This window comes from Sardina pilchardus, chromosome 9 (assembly GCF_963854185.1).
Source record: "Sardina pilchardus chromosome 9, fSarPil1.1, whole genome shotgun sequence".
NCBI lineage: Eukaryota > Metazoa > Chordata > Actinopteri > Clupeiformes > Clupeidae > Sardina > Sardina pilchardus.
Genome location: NC_085002.1, coordinates 3251192 through 3272655, shown reverse-complemented (window position 1 = coordinate 3272655; position 21464 = coordinate 3251192). Strand labels below are relative to the sequence as shown.

General features: G+C 44.1%; 1 protein-coding gene across 2 annotated transcripts; it reads left to right on the top strand.

The window, feature by feature from the left end:
* Nucleotides 1-2412: 2412 nt before the first annotated feature.
* On the top strand, nucleotides 2413-21459 carry LOC134092059 (acidic mammalian chitinase-like). 2 transcript variants are annotated; one of them, XM_062544861.1, is made up of 11 exons: nucleotides 2413-2515; nucleotides 15595-15624; nucleotides 15745-15946; nucleotides 16881-16937; nucleotides 17571-17736; nucleotides 18765-18889; nucleotides 19076-19199; nucleotides 19643-19828; nucleotides 20278-20400; nucleotides 20678-20816; nucleotides 21155-21459. In XM_062544861.1, the coding sequence occupies exons 3-11, from the start codon at nucleotides 15870-15872 to the stop codon at nucleotides 21436-21438; spliced, it is 1281 nt and encodes a 426-aa protein (XP_062400845.1). In that variant the 5' UTR covers nucleotides 2413-2515; nucleotides 15595-15624; nucleotides 15745-15869; the 3' UTR covers nucleotides 21439-21459. The 2 variants fall into 2 exon arrangements, with proteins under 2 accessions (XP_062400845.1, XP_062400844.1); XM_062544860.1 differs by lacking the exon at nucleotides 2413-2515 and adding an exon at nucleotides 14828-14905.
* The last annotated feature ends 5 nt before the right edge of the window (nucleotides 21460-21464 follow it).

Below are 21464 nucleotides of genomic sequence, written 5' to 3'. Positions count from 1 at the left end.
GAAGAGGTTGGCATGTTGCCACTAGTGTACCTCCACTCCATGAATGGGTTTAAAAATGCCATTATGGCAACAGAGTGCAATATCCTCTGGAATGAGGCCTCTCTCTGCGCCACTCCGGCGTTTTTCGGTCTCCTTGCGCAGGACCTCCCTGTAGCCTACGTGGCACAGAGGTTTTTCCAGCGCCTCTTACAATCATCCACTGGAAGAACAGAAGCAGAAACAACAATAATTAAGCTACTTTAGTTACTTTATTCAGGACATAGTGAAGCTACTGCCAAGCTACTGAGAGTTGTAGTTAGTAAGTAGCTTAGCTACAAGTAGTGAAGCTACTGCCCAACACTGCTGCTGTGCTACAAACTGCATGTGGGTGATTCCGTGTCAAATCAGGACACTTTCGGACCTCAGTCATGGATTTTAACGAAACTTGGCATGCTGATTTAGTCATATGAGAAATCCACAGAAATTAATTTGCACGTTTCTTGCATCAATATTAAGGGAGATTCAGACTAAGACAGTTTGAATAAATTGGGGTGGGGACTACTGCCCTTTTCCAGTTCTATATTTTACATAAATAGCATACAATACCCAAAATCAAAGGTAGCCGAGTTATCAGAGACTATAATATTAAAAATTAAATAGCAAAATCCCATGGGAAAGCGATGAGGAGGTGAACTCTGTCCCACAACTGAAGCAGCATGTCTGATGAGCAGCTAATCATCGCTATTTCCAACGAGCCTCTCCTCTACGAAATCACATAAAAAAATTATAAGCATAAAAATAAGAAGCATGACGCATGGACCAGGGTGGCTGCCATCGTCGGCAATTCTGGTAAGTAGCCTATGTTTTAACTTATCTTTTCATTTAGCAGCTAGCGCGCTAAATGTGTTTTGCTAGCACCTGCTGTACAGTCTCTACTCGAGAAGGGATTCAGCCAGGCACTGCACTTGCAGTCAAAATATCGCAACCGTCTAAACTTGGTTAGCTCTGGTGCCCTCAGGTTGAAATTGACCTCTCAATGTCCAGATGTCAAAACGCTGGCAGCGGGCCATCAACCACAGGGCTCTCACTAATTTTGTCTCGGCCGTTTTCCTCCTTCAGCTCGCTGTTCATCAGTTCCCGCGACTCTGAGGTAATCTTCACGAAAAGACCAAATTAATGTTGTGTTTCTTATTTACTAGGCCTCTCGCGCGCGATCTCTTTCATGATTGGCTCTGACAACTATCAAACCATACTGTTAGTCCCCTGATTATTCACGCGATGTGCATATGTTGTTCACATGATTTGCACATAATTTGTGTCCATGATAAAATGACACGTACTGTAGGCGACATTTAATGTTCCAATTGATTTTTTTAAAAATATAAAATCATTAACCAATGTTGACATGGTGGCGTTTTTTTTTTCCCTCCAGAGGATCTAAGTAAGGTCAGGGGGGCATTTGTTAGCATTTAGCATAACTGCTCGAAATCATCAGCTAAGTTAGCTAATTAATCAACCTGGTTAACATTGTTAGCATATTTAGCACAATTGCTAGAAATCATTAATCAAGTTGAGGCGAGAGACGGCAGGTGAAAATATTGTTTTTGAACGCAGCGGTCAATTTCGAGATTTTGTGCTAGTTTGCTACCTTAGCATGTACAGTATTCTATCACCCTACTACAACAATAACAAGGTCCAATTTACACATTTAGATGTTAATTTCATTACATTTTGTCTACTCGCGCTTATTTCTCCACGTTCAAAAGTTCCCATTACAAAGTTTCATACATGTACTACAGCGACCTTGATCCGAAGCATGTGAGACACGGTTGGAAAGCCCTGTTTCTCCTGTATGACGTTATGCAATCCAAATATGGACACTCCCCCCCCCCCCCTTAAAAAAACTCTTCAGATCTACACGATTCATGCTTAATTTTAGCCTGGCTAACGCCTCCCACTTCTCAAATGAGACGTGGTCTGGCAACCAGACGTTCATTTTCTCGTATTTGAAAAAATGCCCAGATCCGTTCATTGGGCGCCACGGATGTCTATCAAATGCGCATAGCTCACCCAACTCGTTCGTATGCAACGTTAAGGGCTGCCGTAAATCCTTTGGCGTCGAATGTATACGCAAGAGGGCAACGGAAACTTCTCGGATGTTCTGTGATTGGTTCGCCAACATCAGGCGAACATTTGGGCGTTAGTTTCCAGACTGGCTTAGCAGCGGGATTGAAATCACCGCGCAAGGCAGTATGGGAAAACCCAGGCTAGCTTAATTTAGTAACTTACTTACTTTATGTATCTCTTCCCCAGAACAGTGTTACGGATACAAAGAAAACCAAACAAGCAGCAGAGGACCTCAGTGGACCACAAGACCCAGTGATCAAAACATGGCCGAAAGCTCAATTAGGATTCCAGGTGTCCACTCTGAAGGGCAGCTGGACCCCGGCTCCCAGGAGGCATGGATGGGGCGGCCGGTCCCCGACAAGAGAGAGGTGGAGCGCAGAATGGGCCCACAGATGTGGTGGGACTGGCAGTATATATTCTATACATTAATAATACTATAAAGTACATACAGTACATACATAGATACTGGAGACAATGGGAGAGGCAGTATGTCTTCTATACATTAATATGCTAATATTATAATATTGTATTGTAAAAGCAAGATATTTGTTTTGGTTCATTTATGATGTATTCAGTCAACACAGTGCTTTTAACTCTACACTATCTATAAAGAGGCTCGCAGCGGAGGATATGCTAATATGTATAGCTAGTATATGCTAATATGCAAAACATGCTTTGACAACACAATGTTTATTTGTCATGTCAATAAAGCCATTGAATTGAATTGAAATTGGATAAGGCAGGAAGTGACAGAGAGACAAGGTGCCCAGCTGATAAGACTGGAGGAGAGGGTGATAGAAGAGGAAAAAGTGAGAGAGCAGCAGAGGAAGAGACACACTTAAGAGAAATGGAAGAGAAGGTGAGGGCGCAAGAGAGACTCTTGAGGCAGAAAACAGTGGAGCAGGAGCGACCGATAAGGGAGATGGTGGAAAGAGCGAGAGAGGCAGAGAGTCTCTTGAGAGAGAAAGTGAAGCAGAAGGAGAGACGGTTCACATTGTAGCGTTGGAAAGAAAGATGAGAGGTCTAGAAGAATTCAAGATTCTTGAAGTAGAAAACATGGCAAAACTGAGAGAGCTAGTAAAGAGTTACCTCCCTCTCTTCATTTTCAGTAAGGCTTTAGCACATTTTCTTCATACTTCTTTATTGTACTTCTTTTTGAGTAGAAAGAAGTACAATAATTAAATAAGTGAGAGAGGGAGGAATTTTAAAAAGCGGGTTAAGAGATGGTCTCAGATTGCCTTTGTATGAATGAGGAGACGGAGCTCATCTTGCATCATCAGTAACATCGAGAAGGCTCAGAGCAGATATAGGCTACTGTAAGAAAAGCTTTGAGTCCAGGAAAAACAAGCGGGTGAGGCAGGTCTGTTTAGAGGTCGGTGATGAGGTTCTCACCTCATCTCAGGGGGAAATTTTGAGACAAAACATGAAGGAAGAAGAAAAAGCCACAGAGTGGCTTAAAGGAGAATTCCGGTGTGATATTGACTTTAAATGTGTTGAAACATGATACCGAGTGTGAGCGATTGTCTCAGAGCTGATTTCGACCTGTCAGCTGTTCTCCGAAACCCGGCGGGAGCTTAGAAATAGTCAACCAGGTTTTTAACGTTTGTGCCTCGGGCATCGAACTGCCGTGCAAATAAATCACTGTTTTACACCATTAATGAGGCTCAAAGTAGCTCCACACTTTATTGGTAGACTTCTGAGGGCCCTGACATTTAAAACGAGACATCGAGAACTTTGAAAAAGCACTGGTTGTTTACTTACATGACTGTTTATTCAGGCAGTCACTTTCGAAAGTTTACCGGTCGCAGCCATCTTGAATTTAGTCACGTGACTGATTCATGACTAGTGCACGCATAGACATAGCGATTACGTGAACCAGTCACGAATCAGTCACGTGACTAGATTCAAGATGGCTGCTACCGCTAAACTTTCGAAAGTGACTGCCTGAATAAACAGTCATGTAAGTAAACAACCAGTGCTTTTTCAAAGTTCTCGATGTCTCGTTTTAAATGTCAGGGCCCTCAGAAGTCTACCAATAAAGTGTGGAGCTACTTTGAGCCTCATTAATGGTGTAAAACAGTGATTTATTTGCACGGCAGTTCGATGCCCGAGGCACAAACGTTAAAAACCTGGTTGACTATTTCTAAGCTCCCGCCGGGTTTCGGAGAACAGCTGACAGGTCGAAATCAGCTCTGAGACAATCGCTCACACTCGGTATCATGTTTCAACACATTTAAAGTCAATATCACACCGGAATTCTCCTTTAAGAGATGACCAAGCAGTGGTCCCAGGACAACGACGAGATCGGCAGACTCAGATGACCTTTGGATGGATGAGGAGATACTTTGAATAGAATAGATTAGAATATATACTTTTTTGATCCCGTGAGGGAAATTCAGTTCTCTGCATTTAACCCAATTTAACCGAATTAGTGAACACACAGTGAGGTGAATCACATAACCCAGAGCAGTGAGCTGCCTGCCCAACCAGCGGCGCTCGGGGAGAAGTGAGGGGTTAGGTGCCTTGCTCAAGGGCACTTCAGCCGTGGTAGACTGGTCGGGGATCGAACCGGCAACCCTCCGGTTACAAGCCCGAAGCCCTAACCAGTACACCACGGCTGCCCCCAAGCATTGATGCGACAAGCATTCTTAATCTAACTGTTGACGTGCGAAGCGTGGTAAACAAAATCAGATATTTCAGGAGGTAAAGGCCCTGGTAAGAACCATAGACGGTAAAAGATATGGACAGACCTATAACGTAGACGTCAGCAGAGACCAAGGAAGCAAATTTCAACGGTTTCCCTTTTGATCTACGTGTCTCCTACGCAGGCTCAGGGAACATACATGGGACATAGGCATGTAGTCTGACCTATGGCGATGCTTTACTCTCTCTGGACGCATGCGCATTGCCTAACCTAAGTCACTTTAGCATTGATTTCGGAAAAACGTTTATTACTCAGCCGATAAGACAGTTACGAGGTTATAACGGCAATTTCACAATGTTGCATTTACTCTGAAAATAGAAAAGGTTCATAAAGGCTTAAAACGCTTCAGCTGTAACGTTATTTGATGTCAAAAGTGGCGCTTACGCCCCTTAGGATTCAATGGAATGGCTAGCTGGGACTGGTCTCCTATTTATCATAGCGGCCGCCATACTGTCTACGCTCTGCGAATGTTCGCCTGCCCCACAAGATTTTGTTCAAATGTGCAAGATGGATGGCTACATAAAATATAAGATTCATTTATCATATGTTATTTTAAGGTATTAAAAAACATTGTTTTAGAATTTTTGAACGAAAGGGGCAGTAATCGGTGCTTTATGATAGCTACCATAGCGTGTAAACCGAGTGGTAGAGCAGGTTACCCACAGGTAGTCCTAGGCAAACATACCAATTATTTCTGCAATATCTAGGTCTAGTGAGGGAAAATGAGCTGTATTTGTTATTGAAATATATGATGATGAGGACCCCAACGATTAACCTTCCTTTCCCTCTCAAACCATGTTGAAATTGCATCTTTCACAGTCCAAATTGCATTTTTCACAGCCCAATTTTCAGCCCTGCACACACCCGGACTCGAACCCGTGAAACAGCAGCACCTCGGATCGGGAGTCGAGCGTGCTAACAATCCAGCTAAAAGGCTAGGCTACTAGCTTTCATGCCAGCAGCGCTCTTGAGGCATCGGGGAGTGAGGCTTACTAACGTTCGACAAGCACAGCTAACTAGCTGGCATCCGTTACACCTATACCTCATGTAACCTGCGTTGTGTGGAACCACCGCGGTCCAGCCCTGCACACGCCCGGACTCGAACCAGCGAGACAGCAGCACCTCGGATCGGGAGTCGAGCGCGCTAACAATCCAGCTAAAAGCCCAGGCTACTAGCTTTCATGCCAGCAGCGCTCTTGAAGCGTTGGGGAGTGAGGTTTACTAACGTTCCACAGCATAGCTAACCAGCTAGCACCCGTTACACTCACCCCCCTAAACCTCACTCCCGATCCGGGTCACGGCACCAATGTAACCTGCCTTGTGTGGAACCACCGCGGTCCAGCCCTGCACACGCCCGGACTCGAACCCGCGAGACAGCAGCACCTCGGATCGGGAGTCGAGCGCGCTAACAATCCAGCTAAAAGCCCAGGCTACTAGCTTTCATGCCAGCAGCGCTCTTGAAGCGTCGGGGAGTGAGGTTTACTAACGTTCCACAGCATAGCTAACCAGCTAGCACCCGTTACACTCACTTACACAACTTTTAGGTTTATTTCACTTGCTAACAGTTACCTGCAACTTGGCAGGCTGATATAACATTAGCTAACTCCCATTAGCTAACATTAGCAATATTTAGCCAAAGTCTTTTTAAAGCAAGTCATGTCACTCGGCAGCCATGTTGGCCATGGGGTCGGGCAGAGACTTTGACCGGAACAAGACTAGGGCCTATCTAAATGAATGGGGAGAGAGCTGGATGTCCATGTTCCGAGGTCTAAGGGACATAAAAGACACAGCAGGTTTTGGCTATTACATAATTTACTGTTAAGTTAAATTATTATTATTACTGTTAAAATTCCCAGATATTCCCTGACTGCATGCAAGTTGACCAAATTCCCTGACTTTTCCCGACTGGAAATGCCTCTTCTGAAATTCCATGATAATCCAGGAATTCCCTGACCCGTGGGAACCCTGACTACCAAATAATGGAATAATCCTGTTGAAATTTAGGAACAAAACTGGTAAAATGATCAAGGCATTCCTGCGTCACACACATTTTTGCAATTTCATGTGCAGAGTTCGTCAGCAAAAGGAATTTCATGTGCCGGCTACGGACTGCCTACCAAAAAAGGTGCAGGAAATTGTGGACGGGCAGATAGCCCTAACCAGCGCCAAAAAGCTTGGAGAACGGTACACTGCAGGGCAAAAAAACATGGCATTGAGACTAGGCTATACCACCACAGTCCACGTTGCTACACGGAAATGAAGTCCACCTTCCGGTTGCCTTCCACAGCCACTCTCAAGGCATCGAATGGCCAGCCTGGGCATTTTTGAGGTAGAGAGCTGCAATATACAATGTTTTTTAGGTTTATTCTTACTGGTGAGCTACAGGAAGATAAGATCACATTTTTTGACAAATGCAGAAAAACAGAAAATTAAAAGGGGTAGGCCTACACATACTTTTAAACGCTTTATTCCAGGCATCACCAAATGGCGGACCGCGGTCCGGGTCCGGACCCAGTGACGGTGCTGTCGGGACCCGTTGAAATTGTCGGCCTAGGCCCCGGCAGTGGCGCAACTGGCTGGGGCACCTGCACCGTACGCTGGCGACCCGGGTTCGATTCCCGCCCCGTGGTCCTTTCCAGATCCCACCCCGACTCTCTCCCACTCACTTCCTGTCATTCTCTCTACTGTCCTGTCCAAATAAAGGCATAAAAAGCCCAAAAAATAATCTTTAAAAAAAAAAAAGAAATTGTCGGCCTAATATTATCAAAGAGCATCGTCCGTAGCCAAGCCAATCAACTCGATTGTTTACCTTTCAGCAACAGAGAATAGGCCTAGTGGGAGAGAGAGGAGATGAGAGAAAATGGCTTGCTCAAAAATGATGGTGAAACCCGAACTTTTAAAGATGAATGGACGGACGGACCAATACGTTCGTGTTGCTGTAAATATGCGCTGTGAAACTGTGGCGACGTTAGCGTGCGTCACTGAGATCAAACACGGGTCGTTAGAGGAAAGGTACACGCAGAAGTCCGCAGTGAGGGCAAGTAAAACTTGAACAGCACTCCGAGAGCTAACAAACAGACAAACAAACGCAAACCCCGATGAAAACATTACTTTCCTCGGCGGAGGTAGGATAATAATTATCAAATTGAAAGCACACTATGACAGGTCTACTCGTGTGATCACGCATGCATGTACAGGCAAATTAGTGTTCGTTAAAGATTGCGTGGATTTTGATGCAACACAAGAGAGCATTTAGCGATGGGACAGCAGCTGTGAATGAGTGCTTAATGCGGCTGCAGAAACTTTACAGATCCCATTGTCAGCTTCAACAACAAGATTCAAGAACATCTGAACTATTAGCAGAGGATACTAGAACGCAGTATGCAAAGGTCTTTTTTTTCTTTTCTTAAAGATCCACTTTTATTTTATTCAAAAGATTCGGAATGTTTTACATTAGGCCTAGGCTGCTTGAAATAGGCCCTAAGTTCAGGCTGCTCAAAGTTATTTTGCACTTTATATTTATTCTATTCAGAATAAATTCAGTGTCTGTCTGTCTTTCTTGCAATGTAGGCCTAGTAGCCTAAAGACAACTAGCCTACAGTATTGTTTTGCATTCAAGTACCATTCAAGTTAAGACTTTTTGGTATGTTACAAGCATATTACTTTGAAAACACTTGAAATGTAACAATAAATTAAATAGGCCTAGAAATGTACATGCGTTATTGATTTTATTAACTTCAGGGTAGCCTACACTATTTTCAGTGACAATTTAAGATTCGGACCTTTGCCGGGAGGACATTTTAGTAACTGGACCTCTTTGAATTTTAATTGAATACCCCTGCTTTATTCCATAGCCTGGATTTCTCGCTGGGGTTTTGGCCCACATCAAGGCCAAGACACTGCAAATGGAAGAGGCAGACAAAATTTGCTCGATCGTTTTGGACGAGATGTCAATAAAGAACCAAGTGGAGTATAACAGACGGCTTGATTGCATCGAAGGCCTAACTGCAAGTGGAGACGCGGCGAAACAAGCCATGGTCTTCGTGGTTAGAGCAGGTAGTAAACAATATAGACATGAAAACGTCACATTCCACAATGCCACATTCACTTCTAAAAACATAGTCCAGTGTAAGAACAGCAAACATATTACCATGCATTTATTTTAAAGGCAATAGGATACTTCCTCTCAAAAACAGCTATGGCCAGTGAGGACATAGCTACCAGGCTGAGAGAGGCAATTACCACCATTGAAGGCTCTGGACTAAGTGTATGTACTATACACAAAGTGCACTCAAATAACTGACATCCAGAAGGCATACACGTTAAACAGCATTAACTGATTTTCTGATCTCTGAAAATGATGATGACCCATCACCAATCATTTTCACCAACAGCATTGCTCAACTCTGCCCATCAATTCACTTAGTGTAACTGCACCCTAAAATATGTTTATTGAGCTGTTGATTGATTGAAATTACTCATAGGCCTACGTGGTGGACCACACTATTACCAGGGTATAGCAGTTACACTTTAAGACAAAGAATCACAGCATTTAGTTGTGTCATATATAAGTGTCTCTGATTTAGCGCCCTCACCATCAACTCAACAACTAAATGCTACATGAACTAACTTCTTTTTGTGTACAATCTTGTAAACAGAGAAACTTTCTATAATGTAACCATAGGTGATTAAATTTAAACTATAGTGCCATGTTGTCTGATTGAAAGTTAAATGTTGGGTATGGAATTTGCAAAACGGCTGGCAGATTTTGAAAATGCACAATTGGTCCCACCCTACATTCAATGAACATGGATGCACTTTCATGCACGAGTGAGAATTCAGCTGCGCGAGAGCGAGCGGTTAGGCACTCTTGAGCTGTATAAAATGAAATGCCAGCCTGCATGGCGTCTGAACAGCACTATATGAGCTCTAATCTCCTCACATCAACTTCCCTGAGCAGGTTACTTAGCCATACATATATTTATATATCTATGGTTACTTAGCTAGCTAGTTTTACTAGCTTTATTCACCTCCAAAGGGTTGTAGTTAATAGTTCCACTTAACCCCGAAGGCAGATGATTTACATTATCGTAAAATCACCAATTAGGCCCTTTCGTTCGGAAATTTTAAAACGACGATGCTTTTTAATACACCAAAATAACATTTGATAAATTAACCTTACATTTTTCAGTGGGCTCAATGAGAATGAAACCAGCTAATAGGCTAACTGAAACCATGCCAATCTGTATACACCGATTCGGCGAAATAACCGGTAGAGCGGCCCCCATGTCTGCGGTGTGCGTGAGGCGAAATGTTGAGCATACTGTACGTGCCGATTCAAGAAGTCAGTATTTAGTTACAAGTAGATTGTGACGAACGTCAACACATAGCGATGTGTGTTGAGTCTATTTTCTTGCTGTAAAATTTTTTAAATAATTGTTTAATCACGTGGGCTGTCCATAATGATTAAATTCTAGTTAGAATGCTAGCCCGCAGTGTTTACATCTCCTTCTACTTTCCGTTTACTAATATTTCATTATATTAATTCATGAACTAATATCAGTAATAAAGATACCTTCATCAGTGACTGGAGGCCACTGTCTGACATCGTCTAACCAAGTAACTTTATTCATACTGTCACCGTTCTCAGTTGCCGGCATTTATTGGCTAGCATAATGAGTGTAATGAGAATGCACACCGCAGCAATGGCGCCGTCTCAAGATGGTGACATACACAAATCGCTCACCGAGTCGGTCTGTGGTGAGGGGTACAGTGTTGATGTGGGGTTATTTTAAATCCAAAGGCCAAGGGGACTTTATGGGTGCATAGTGTCCTAGATGCATGAAATAACTGGCATTTAAAAAATAAGGGTGTACTTTCACACAAACAGCAGTCCGTGCGCACCAAAAGATCCATTAGAACCAAAAGCTCTTAGTTAAGTTTGTTTTCGTGGGTGTGAAAGCATCAGTCGCACTCAGGTCCGTACTAAATCAAGCAGATCCAGACCGTGAAAAAGAGGTGGTCTCGGCCCGCTTGGTTGACTCCGCACCAAATGCCAGACTCTGGTGCGGTCCCAAACTGGGGTCCAAACCATAGACTGTAGGTCAAAATAGTGAGTCAAATTCGGCACTGATTTCTACCGGAAGATAAACATTGATGAAACGTCAATCGGGCCAATTTTTGGTTTGTTTGCTGGTGTGAAAGCTGACCTCACTGGAGTCTATATGCTACATAATAACAATTTCATTGCCTGATTAAGACCAAATAATCGAACTAGTGGTGTGAAAGCGCCATAAAACAAACAAAAATCTGCTAGCTTCTATGGGAATTTTAACACATCTAACAAAGGCGTTCCAATACCCATGACCCCAGTATTTTAAGAAAAACATTTATTTATTTACAATACACTATTCATTCACAAAGAAAATTGATGTTCTTGAATATTTCCATTTAAGGCATTAAGATCAATTTCCAAAAGATTTTATTTTATATTGTCAACTTTAGCATGTGTTCCAAATAGGGCTGTCAATCGATTAAAAAATGTAATCTAATTAATTACATACTCTGTGATTAATTAATCTAAATTAATCGCATTTAAAATGTAATCGCAAAATTGCGATGTCAACACTATTTCTTTGCAGCAATGTGGTACTTAAGAGTTGACGAACTCCGGTGATATGCAAATTCTGTGCTGCAGACATTGCAAAGGACTTTGTTTAATCAACACTTTCTTTTTAACACCGTCAAGTGTTTTTTTTTTTAAAGTAAATGTTCCAATCAATGCTCCAGGCAGCACATTCTCGTCTCCCCATTTTACGGTCTAATTGTTACTGACTAGAATGGTTCTAGGTCAAAGGTCATCGATTGATCTGCGTTAATATTTTTAATCAGTTATTTTATCTCAAATTAATTAATCTAAATGAATCAGTTATTTTGACAGCCCTAGTTCCAATACTTTTTGGAGGCACTGTAGCTAATTTAGATACACTCATGGTGTGGGTGCTTGCGTAAGTGACACAAACATGGAAGAGGACGATAATAAGTGACGGGTGCTTTTATGTGAACTGGTTACGCTCAAAAAATAAATTATAGCAGTAACATTCATTTCCATTAGGAACTAAAAGCACTCAGATAGCGCAGACCTCCGCCTGTATTGTTCCTAAGTAAGCTATCAGGATACAACTCATAAATAACGTTATGCACTCCGATATAATGTCCATGAAAAGCATGCTTTACGTCTTTATAGTCCTTTAGTTTGGCTTCATCCAAGTTTCAAGCTTTATTGTCGCATAGCGAAATTCTTGTGCCAAGGAGAGGTAAGTATGTGTCTACTACAGCTGTAGGCGGGTAAATAACATTTTGAGTTCAATGGTTCTCTATGAGAAAAACGCACACTAGCTGCAAAAAATATTTTTTGGCTAGCGGGACCAGGGGGTCAGGATTTGACTGGTTAGCTTCGCCGATTAGCAAAGCACTTCCTCGTCGCCATTTTCCAGAAATACATCATGTCCGGTGCCGTTTTCCATGCGTTTTCCTCATGCTGATTGGTGGCTGTTCCACTCTCAGCTCATGCACGAGCTTAGTGTGGGCACCAGCTCTCCTTCTGTACCTTACGTCAATCGGTAACCTGGCACTTAATTGGCTAAGTAAAACGGCACCGGAAACAAGCCCCTTGAAACGCCATGTTGAAGCCTGAAAAAATCGTTCAATTTTGGCAATTTTCACTAGCCTAGCATTCCCATTGAAATGAATGGGGGCGGGACTTGTTCACTTTCTCTTTTTCTTATAATAGGTGCGTTTGACTTGACGAAAATCTGCGCAGATCTGACTTGATGTGATGCATGCTGGGTTAACCACAGTGCATACTGGGACAGACGAAATGCAAACTGGTTAGAAATCATGTCCGACTTCTTGCAGTCGCGGTGGGAGTTACCACCATGACATCATGTCACATGTTCTTAAAACATCGCGGGAGACTGCGTCTGAGGTCAGCGCAGTTCGCATTTCAGCAACTGCGCTGGCTGAAACCCGCCCCAATGACGTCAGTTCAAAGTTGTGATGGGCCGTTTGGAAGGAATCGCCCCATGACGAGTATGACAGGTGTCTCGTTCTGCCTCCTTACCAAAGACTCTAAAGCGGACCAAGACGGATCAGTCCAACAGCACTAAAATCAGCGTCTGGGACGACGCTGCAGCTTATCCCTGTGATCCATCTGGCTCTGTTCTAGAATCTTTGCTCCTTATGTTAGAATATGCTAAAATGAAAAGAAATCGAAGGGATACCTTCTTATTTGTGATTTCTGGAACAGCGGTAGGCTAGCCTACTGAAAACGTGAGGATATTCTGCTATTTTTATGCTGTTGGTTAAATATATACACACGAAAAACACTTTACATTTAATTAATGTGCTACAATGCAGGCCTGTTAACTGTATTACAACAGTGGTTTATTTAAACACATCATCTCAATTTATTTAGTCAGTCGTAAGAATAAAAGTTTACTGTATTTAATACAAAATCCTGCGAGGTCTCCTCAGCTCAGTCAGACTGTCCGGGCCGAGCTGCGTGTGCTAGTTGCCCCTCCTGCTAAGACTCTGCAGCTCTCGTTGACGTATGAAGCCAGCCTAAGTCAGCCGCAGCTCATTGCAAACGAGCCTAATACCTCCATGAGCGGGACGGTCTAGCGTCACACCGTTAAGGCCAATCCTGCGTCCGACACCAAGTCAGCCGGTCCAATCAGAACGCTCTGTCTGTGTACCGAGTCCTTGAGCCCGCCTTAGCACGGTGACGACAGACCTGCGCGACAGCGAGATAGCAGAACAACCATAGGAACAACGTAGCGAAGCGCTAATTGGTCACAAGTGCTGGCCTATTACGTGCAGAGGCAGTTTGAAAGACAACGATTCATCCCACCCACAGGCTTCAGCTCTGTGAATGGTCCGACTCCAGACTATACATTTAATGTATAGTTGGGCTTACCAGGCTAGTGTTGATTTGTTGAGCATATCGAATGTCCATAGTGGAAATCCAAATAGGAAGGTCCAGTTGCACAAGTCACATTTGCATCTGGCTTCACATTTCCTGTGTGAAATGCCAGTGCTTTGTGTGTTGTCATGTTGTGCTGACCTTGAGTCACCTCTAAATAAGCACTATCCACATGAAACTATATGGATGCCCATGATATAATGTGCTGTTGTAGGGAATCGAAGAACACGTTACGCTTTGAAGGTCTTAACTAGGTCTTGCTCAATGTGAATAGAAAGTTGCACGATGGATGCCCATGATATAATGTGCTGTTGTATAAATCGAAGAACACGTTAACGCTTTGAAGGTCTCAACTCGGTCTTGCTCAATGTGAATAGAAAGTTGCACAATGGAAAAAATGGAGAGTGGCCTCATGTAACATTTGACAGTCAGCCTCTACTACTGTTCATTCTGACTAATGGAACAATATTTTTAGCGTTGGTGAGTGGATTTGTCCTATCAGACTTCTAGCATGATAAGTCACGTTCTTACTTGCACTTAACATGAACAAAACAAACAGTAGAATCAGCGGAAACTTTCAGAGGTGAGATACAAGAATCTCTGTCATCTCGAGAGCTATTAATAGAATAATAGAAATATTAACATTACATTATTTTGTATGGAAGTCAATTGTTGGAGGTTGATGGTTGATTCTTTGCCTCTCAGAAGGTTGATGGTTGATTCTTTGCTTCACTGCCGCTCTCTCACTTTCTCTACCATCTCTTTCTGGCTGACATAGTCAGGGAGCCAAAGTCTCAAAAATGGGTTGATATAATTTGAACAAATGGCATGGACACATTTGGGCAGGTAGTAACAGAAAGGTGCCAAGTAAGGGAAATATTGCTGACGGTATATCTTTAAATCAAGGGTGCATTATCAGTCTTAGCGGAAATTCCCTTGGACAAACACCTGCATCTTGCTGATGCAAGGAATGTATGATAGTTTTGGCTCCTGAGTAAGCGTTGTTGGGTGAGATTGGGCGATAAGTGGTGGTGGTCTGAGCGTATAAAAGGACACCGCTGCCCACTGATGGTTGTACAAAGGCACCATGGGCAAGTTTCTCCTTTGCGTTGGTAAGTCACTCTTCGCACTCCAGACCTCTCACTGTAACGAAGTACATTTCTAAGAAATTGTAATTTTCGGAAATCTTACTAATCCATATTTGACACGTCTTTATTCTGGATTAGTAACCATACAATTATATTGTCTGAAGTAGACAAGTTGGCAGAAAGTCTTTACTCAATGACAAAAATAATGCCTCACGGAATAGAATGCAACAAAGATTTCTGTATGGCACACTGTCCCAGGAACTTGTTATAAAGAACATGACTTTACCCTCTAAGATGCACACATGGTCATTTGGAAATTATTCAAATTATGCATTGCACTTAGTATAGCAAGTGATTTTTAAAAGTTTGTCTTCCAAACTATTATTTTTTAATGGTAACAACCAACAAGTATATATACAGTATATATATATATATATATATATATAAATGTTATATAAATGTTATATGTGTTCTGATCGCTATGGTTATGATAAGGAATAAACATGAATGTTATATAAATGTTATATGTGTTCTGATCGCTATGGTTATGATAAGGAATAAACATGAATGTTATATAAATGTTATATGTGTTCTGATCGCTATGGTTATGATAAGGAATAAACATGAATGTTATATAAATGTTATATGTGTTCTGATCGCTATGGTTATGATGAGGAATAAACATGACTGCTTGTTTTTCTTCTCTGCAACAGGACTGGCTTTCCTGCTGCACGCGCAGCTAGGTAAGACCTCTAACCGGACACACACACACACACACACACACACACACACACCATGTGGGTGTCTATCAGTGTGTCAGGCCTGGTGAGTGACGTTTCTCTTCTTCTCTGTCCGTATCCCAGGATCCTCCTATCTCCTGTCATGTTACTTCACCAACTGGGGTCAGTACAGGCCTGGAGCTGGAAAGTACTTCCCCAAAGATGTTGACCCCTGCCTTTGTGACCACCTGATCTATGCCTTCGCCACCATGGACAACAACCAGATCAAGAGCTTTGAGTGGGACGACGAGAAACTCTACGCTCAGTTCCAGGCCCTCAAGAACCAGTGAGTGAGACTGAGTAAACCCAGCCCGGTCTGCCAGCAATGGGATTTCTCCCCGCAGCTCAGGCTGGAAACCTGCACATTTATCTCTCCTGCGTCCTGTCCACATTGGCTGGAATCAAACACAAAACGGGCTTATCCCGGCGCACCAGGACCGTTGGTCTGACGTATCCGAATGCGTACGTAGTCATTTGAACTATGTCATTGATCACGCCTCTTGTGCAGTAGAAATACAGCGCAGACTCTCCAGATTAATGTTCAATCTTAAAAGAATAGAATAGAATAGAATATATACTTTTTTGATCCCGTGAGGGAAATTCAGTTCTCTGCATTTAACCCAATTTAACCGAATTAGTGAACACACAGCACACAGTGAACACACAGTGAGGTGAATCACACAACCCAGAGCAGTGAGCTGCCTGCCCAACCAGCGGCGCTCGGGGAGCAGTGAGGGGTTAGGTGCCTTGCTCAAGGGCACTTCAGCCGTGGTGGACTGGTCGGGGATCGAACCGGCAACCCTCCGGTTACAAGCCCGATGCGCTAACCAGTACACCACGGCTGCCCCAAATGTTTTTACCAGGAGTGGGTAAGCTTGAGCTTAGTCTGGTAATAGCCAGGCTACGAGTGAGTATCTGTAGCAATAAGCTACACATGATCAAAGCCTGCACAACCAACACATGCGTAAAGGTCGGCGGACCAAAGCTGCACTCCTGTCTGTAGTGTAATAAATAGTGTGTAGTACAGTACAGTATATAATCTCCATAGATAAGATAACTTTAATTTAACATTCACAGATCCCATAAGGAAAATAGATAAAAAAAACACCCTCAGTTTAGATTATCTGTTTAACAGTCTGCCCCAAAGCATATCCATAATACCCCAAAGCAAGGCTCTATTACCCCCGGGTTCAACTCAATGTTCTTGATGTGTCCTACAGGAACAGCGAACTGAAGACCCTCCTGGCCATCGGTGGATGGAACATGGGAACCCCTAAGTGAGTACATATTCCAGAACACAGAAGATTTCTTCAAGGTCCTTGATTGCACTGACTGTACAGTACATCAGCTAAGGAAGTGACTTAACTACCTTATCCAAGTTTATTTTATGTAAATAGTTACTGTTACTTCATCTCTCTTTCACTCTCTCTTCTGAGTTGTATGGTCCATCCCCTCTCTCTCCTTTCCCTTCCCTCCATCTTATGATTTGTTTGTTCAAGTTAAAGATTCACGTTATTTTACATCAGATAAACGTCCATAAACAGTAAACAGCTTGCAGTGAATCAAGTAGTGAGGCCAGTAGTGAATCTAGTATGGAGACCAGTAGTAGTAAGACCAGTAGTGAATCTAGTAGTGAGGCCAGTAGTGAATCTAGTATGGAGACCAGTAGTAGTGAGACCAGTAGTGAATCTAGTATGGAGACCAGTAGTAGTGAGGCCAGTAGTGAATCTAGTAGTGAGGCCAGTAGTGAATCTAGTATGGAGACCAGTAGTGAATCTAGTATGGAGACCAGTAGTGAATCTAGTATGGAGACCAGTAGTGAATCTAGTATGGAGACCAGTAGTGAATCTAGTAGTGAGGCCAGTAGTGAATCTAGTGAATCATGGATGTTGTCTTGTCTCCCTGTCCAGGTTCTCTGCTATGGTGTCTACTAGTGGTAACCGTCAGACCTTCATCACCTCCGTGATCAAGTTCCTGAGGCAGTACGAGTTTGACGGTCTGGACATCGACTGGGAGTATCCTGGATCCAGAGGCAGCCCTGCCATCGACAAGACTCTCTACACCACCCTCGCCCAGGTCAGAACTACAGCTTACAATATGTGACCTTCCACGGCGAAATCAGTCACAATGTCCAAATTTTCAAAATCAAAGTTATTACGTTTTCAGGAAGGGGCATAATCAACCTTCAAAACGATACCTATATCTAATGAATTGAACGTCATATTACTGAAATATAAACATTCAAAGGAGTTGAGTTCATCCTGTCATGCCAATAGAAAAACGGAGAAATCTGCCTTTGAAGTTAACCGTCGGCTCAACACTCACGAACGCTTTGTAAGGTCGCCGCTATTACAAGATTTACGGTACTTGTATCAACGACACAGCACGCGGATGGCTTGGTGGTTGTCGATGAGTGCATTTGCCGTAAAGCGGCAAAAAACGAGACGCCTCTAACTTCCTGCTTCCTCTAACTTTCTCACCTCAACAAACTCACGTTTTTAGACTACAAAAGGTCAGTTTTTCGGCGAAATGTATTCACGGCCGTACAGTGTAGACCTCCCACTGTTTCAAAACACTTACAAAAAAAAATCCACGATTTTAGCACAAGTGACATAAATGGCCATTTTTCTCAGAAACGCCTGTTGCGACAAGCGACTGGTTTTGCCGTGGAACGTCACATATGTGTGTGTGTGTGTGTGTGTGTGTGTGTGCGCGCATGGAAGGGGTGAGGCACATTGCACAATGCACTCTACAGTTACTTATGACCTACAGGTCACATTTGTATAAAACTGTGTGTGTGTGTGTATGTTTGTCTGCCTATGTGTGTGTGTGTGTGTGTGTGTGTGAGAGAGAGAGAGAGATAGTGTTTTCTGTCATAAGAAGTAAACCTCACTGCTGGTCTTGACTGACTGGTGTGTGTGAGAGAGAGAGGGAGAGAGAGAGTGTGTTTCCTGTCATGAAGTAAACATCACTGCTGGTCTTGACTGACTGGTCTTGTGTGTGTGTGTGTGTGTGTGTGTGTGTGTGTGAGAGAGAGAGTGTGTGTTTTCTGTCATGAAGTAAACATCACTGCTGGTCTTGACTGACTGGTGTTGTGTGTGCAGGAGCTGCTGTCTGCCTTCGAGGCTGAGGCCACCAAGACCAACCGCCCTCGCCTGATGCTCACCGCCGCCGTCTCCGCCGGAAAGGGCACCATCGACTCTGGATACCAGATCGCTGAGCTCGGCAAGTGAGTCTGACTCAGTGGTCACGTAAAAAAAAATACTGGAAGAACCCAGAGACCCATTAGGTTAAAAGTTATTGTTATTGGAGTGGAAATATACTGACACGTGGTTTAGCAGGCATGGCTAAGGAAGGTTGTAAATAAATTATTGCCCGGAAAAAAACAAATGTTACATTTCCATGTCCTTGTCAGGATCCTGGACTACTTCCATGTCATGACCTACGACTTCCATGGCTCCTGGGAGCACGTCACCGGTGAGAACAGCCCCCTGTACAAGGGACCCACCGACCAGGGAGACCTCATCTACTTCAACATGGTGAGAGGCTCCCCGTCTTTCTCACACACACACGCACACACACACACTCACACACACACACACACACACACACACACACACGCTCAAGCAGACAGACAGACAGACAGACACACACGCACACACACACACACACAGAGACACACACACACACACACACAAACTCCAGGTCCCTTCCAGGATTTCACTGCAACCATCCACTGAGCTCACTCATGAGCGGCTTCACACTCTACTGCATCTCTTGATTCGTAAACACCTCTGTGCTGTTCTCCTGTGCTGTTCCGTGTTCTCTAACCTGTTCTCCTGTGCTGTTCCGTGTTCTCTAACCTGTTCTCCTGTGCTGTTCCGTGTTCTCTAACCTGTTCTCCTGTGCTGTTCCGTGTGCTCTAACCTGTTCTCCTGTGCTGTTCCGTGTGCTCTAACCTGTTCTCGTGTGCTGTGATCAGGACTACGCCATGAACTACTGGAAGAGTCAGGGTGCTCCTGCTGAGAAGCTGCTGGTTGGTTTCGGTACCTACGGACACACCTTCAGACTGGCCAGCGCCTCCAACACCGGTGTTGGTGCCACCGCTAACGGACCCGGACCCGCCGGACCCTTCACCAGGCAGGCCGGATTCTGGGCCTACTACGAGGTGGGTTCCTGCCAGCCTGTGACATTTCAGCTGGACTTTCTTCTCTAAATAACATCATGTCATTCATTTGCGCGGCAATCATTTTCAGTGTACATTATGAAATAGGGTTGAGCTGCCTTAAAGGAACAGGTACACTTTAGCAGACATGCTAACAACAGATGCTAGCACATTAGCTTTTAGCCTCCTTGCTATCTTGCCTGTCTCCCATGCTTAAGATTGTGTGTTTGAATCTCACATGGGGCAGTGTTTTCCGACACAATGCAGGTTACACACATTAGTACATGAATGTTTTGCTTCAGTTTACTGAGATCTCAAAATATATAAGGTCCTGTAACTTACAGTATCGGTTTTGAATTGGTTGCTCTGGGCATACTGGAGTACATTACTTGTCACTGGAGCTTGTGCTTGACTCCTGCCACTTTAACGGTCACTGTTGTTTCCCCACACAGATCTGCACCTTCCTGAAGGGAGGAGCCACTCAAGCCTGGGACGCCATCCAGATGGTCCCCTACGCCTTCAACAAGCAGCTCACCTGGGTCGGCTACGACAACGTCAAGAGCTTCCAGATTAAGGTAAGAGCTGAAGAAGTTTAAAAAAAAATAAACAAAAACAAACAGCCAGCTCACTTGGGCTGGTTACAACAATGTCAAGACAGCTGCCACAGTAAGGGCTAGTCAAAGAAAAAGGAAACAAATCAACCAACTTTCTGACTGAAACTGAGCCGATTTAGATTGATTGGCTGAGGAAGAGTGTGATAAAATGCTGAGGAAGAGTGATTTGACTGCTTCAGCAGTTTGAGTTGCTCCTGAGAGAGAGTGAGCTCTGACTGAAGGTGTCCATGGGTTCCAGATTGACTGGCTGAAGAAGAGCCAGTTTGGTGGAGCCATGGTGTGGAGCTTGGACCTGGACGACTTCAGCGGCACCTTCTGCGGCCAGGGCAGATACCCCCTGATCAACACCATCAAGAGCGGCCTGGGAACCGGAGCCAGTGAGTGACACCAGCCTGATTTAACTCTGACTTCCCCCAGTGGAGCTCTGAAGGCTTCACTCTTATGGGGGGGTTTGCCCTGAATGATCCAGCAACAGCCAACACTTACAAAAGCTGAACTGATGTGACTGTGCACGTATAGGAAGCAATAACTGCTGCTCTGTCCCTGTTCTGTACCAAAAGGGTTCAACCTCAAAATTAGTCCACATATACTAACTAAGGCATACTCATCCTTAACAGGAGCCACAGTAATTGTAATTATTCTAAACTACTAAACACTGTGAGGTACTCATAGTGAGGTACTCTCCTTACCCACTGTCTCTCCTCTCCTCCCCCAGACTGCGCCTCCCGCACCAAGCCTCTGGCCCCCGTGACCCCCACTGCCCACGCTCCCCCTCAGCCTCAGCCTGGTGGTGGCGGCAGCAGCAGCGGCGGCGGTAGCAGCGGCGGAGGCGGCAGCAGCGGTGGAAGCGGTTTCTGCGCCGGCAAGGCCAACGGCATGTACCCCGACCCCACCAACAAGGGCACCTTCTACGAGTGCGCCGGCGGCAGGACCTACACCCAGCACTGCGCCAGCGGCCTGGTGTTCGACACCGCCTGCTCCTGCTGCAACTGGGCATAGAGCAAGTCCTTCTAGATCACTCCATC

What these genes read in the sequence shown, in the direction of transcription:
- LOC134092059 (XM_062544860.1), top strand. Translation starts at nt 14,881, where the DNA reads ATGGGCAAGTTTCTCCTTTGCGTTG. An exon ending in CCTGCTGCACGCGCAGCTAG is followed by an intron (nt 15,625 to 15,744) that starts GTAAGACCTCTA and finishes TCCGTATCCCAG; the next exon opens with GATCCTCCTATCTCCTGTCA. An exon ending in TCAAGAGCTTCCAGATTAAG is followed by an intron (nt 20,401 to 20,677) that starts GTAAGAGCTGAA and finishes CATGGGTTCCAG; the next exon opens with ATTGACTGGCTGAAGAAGAG.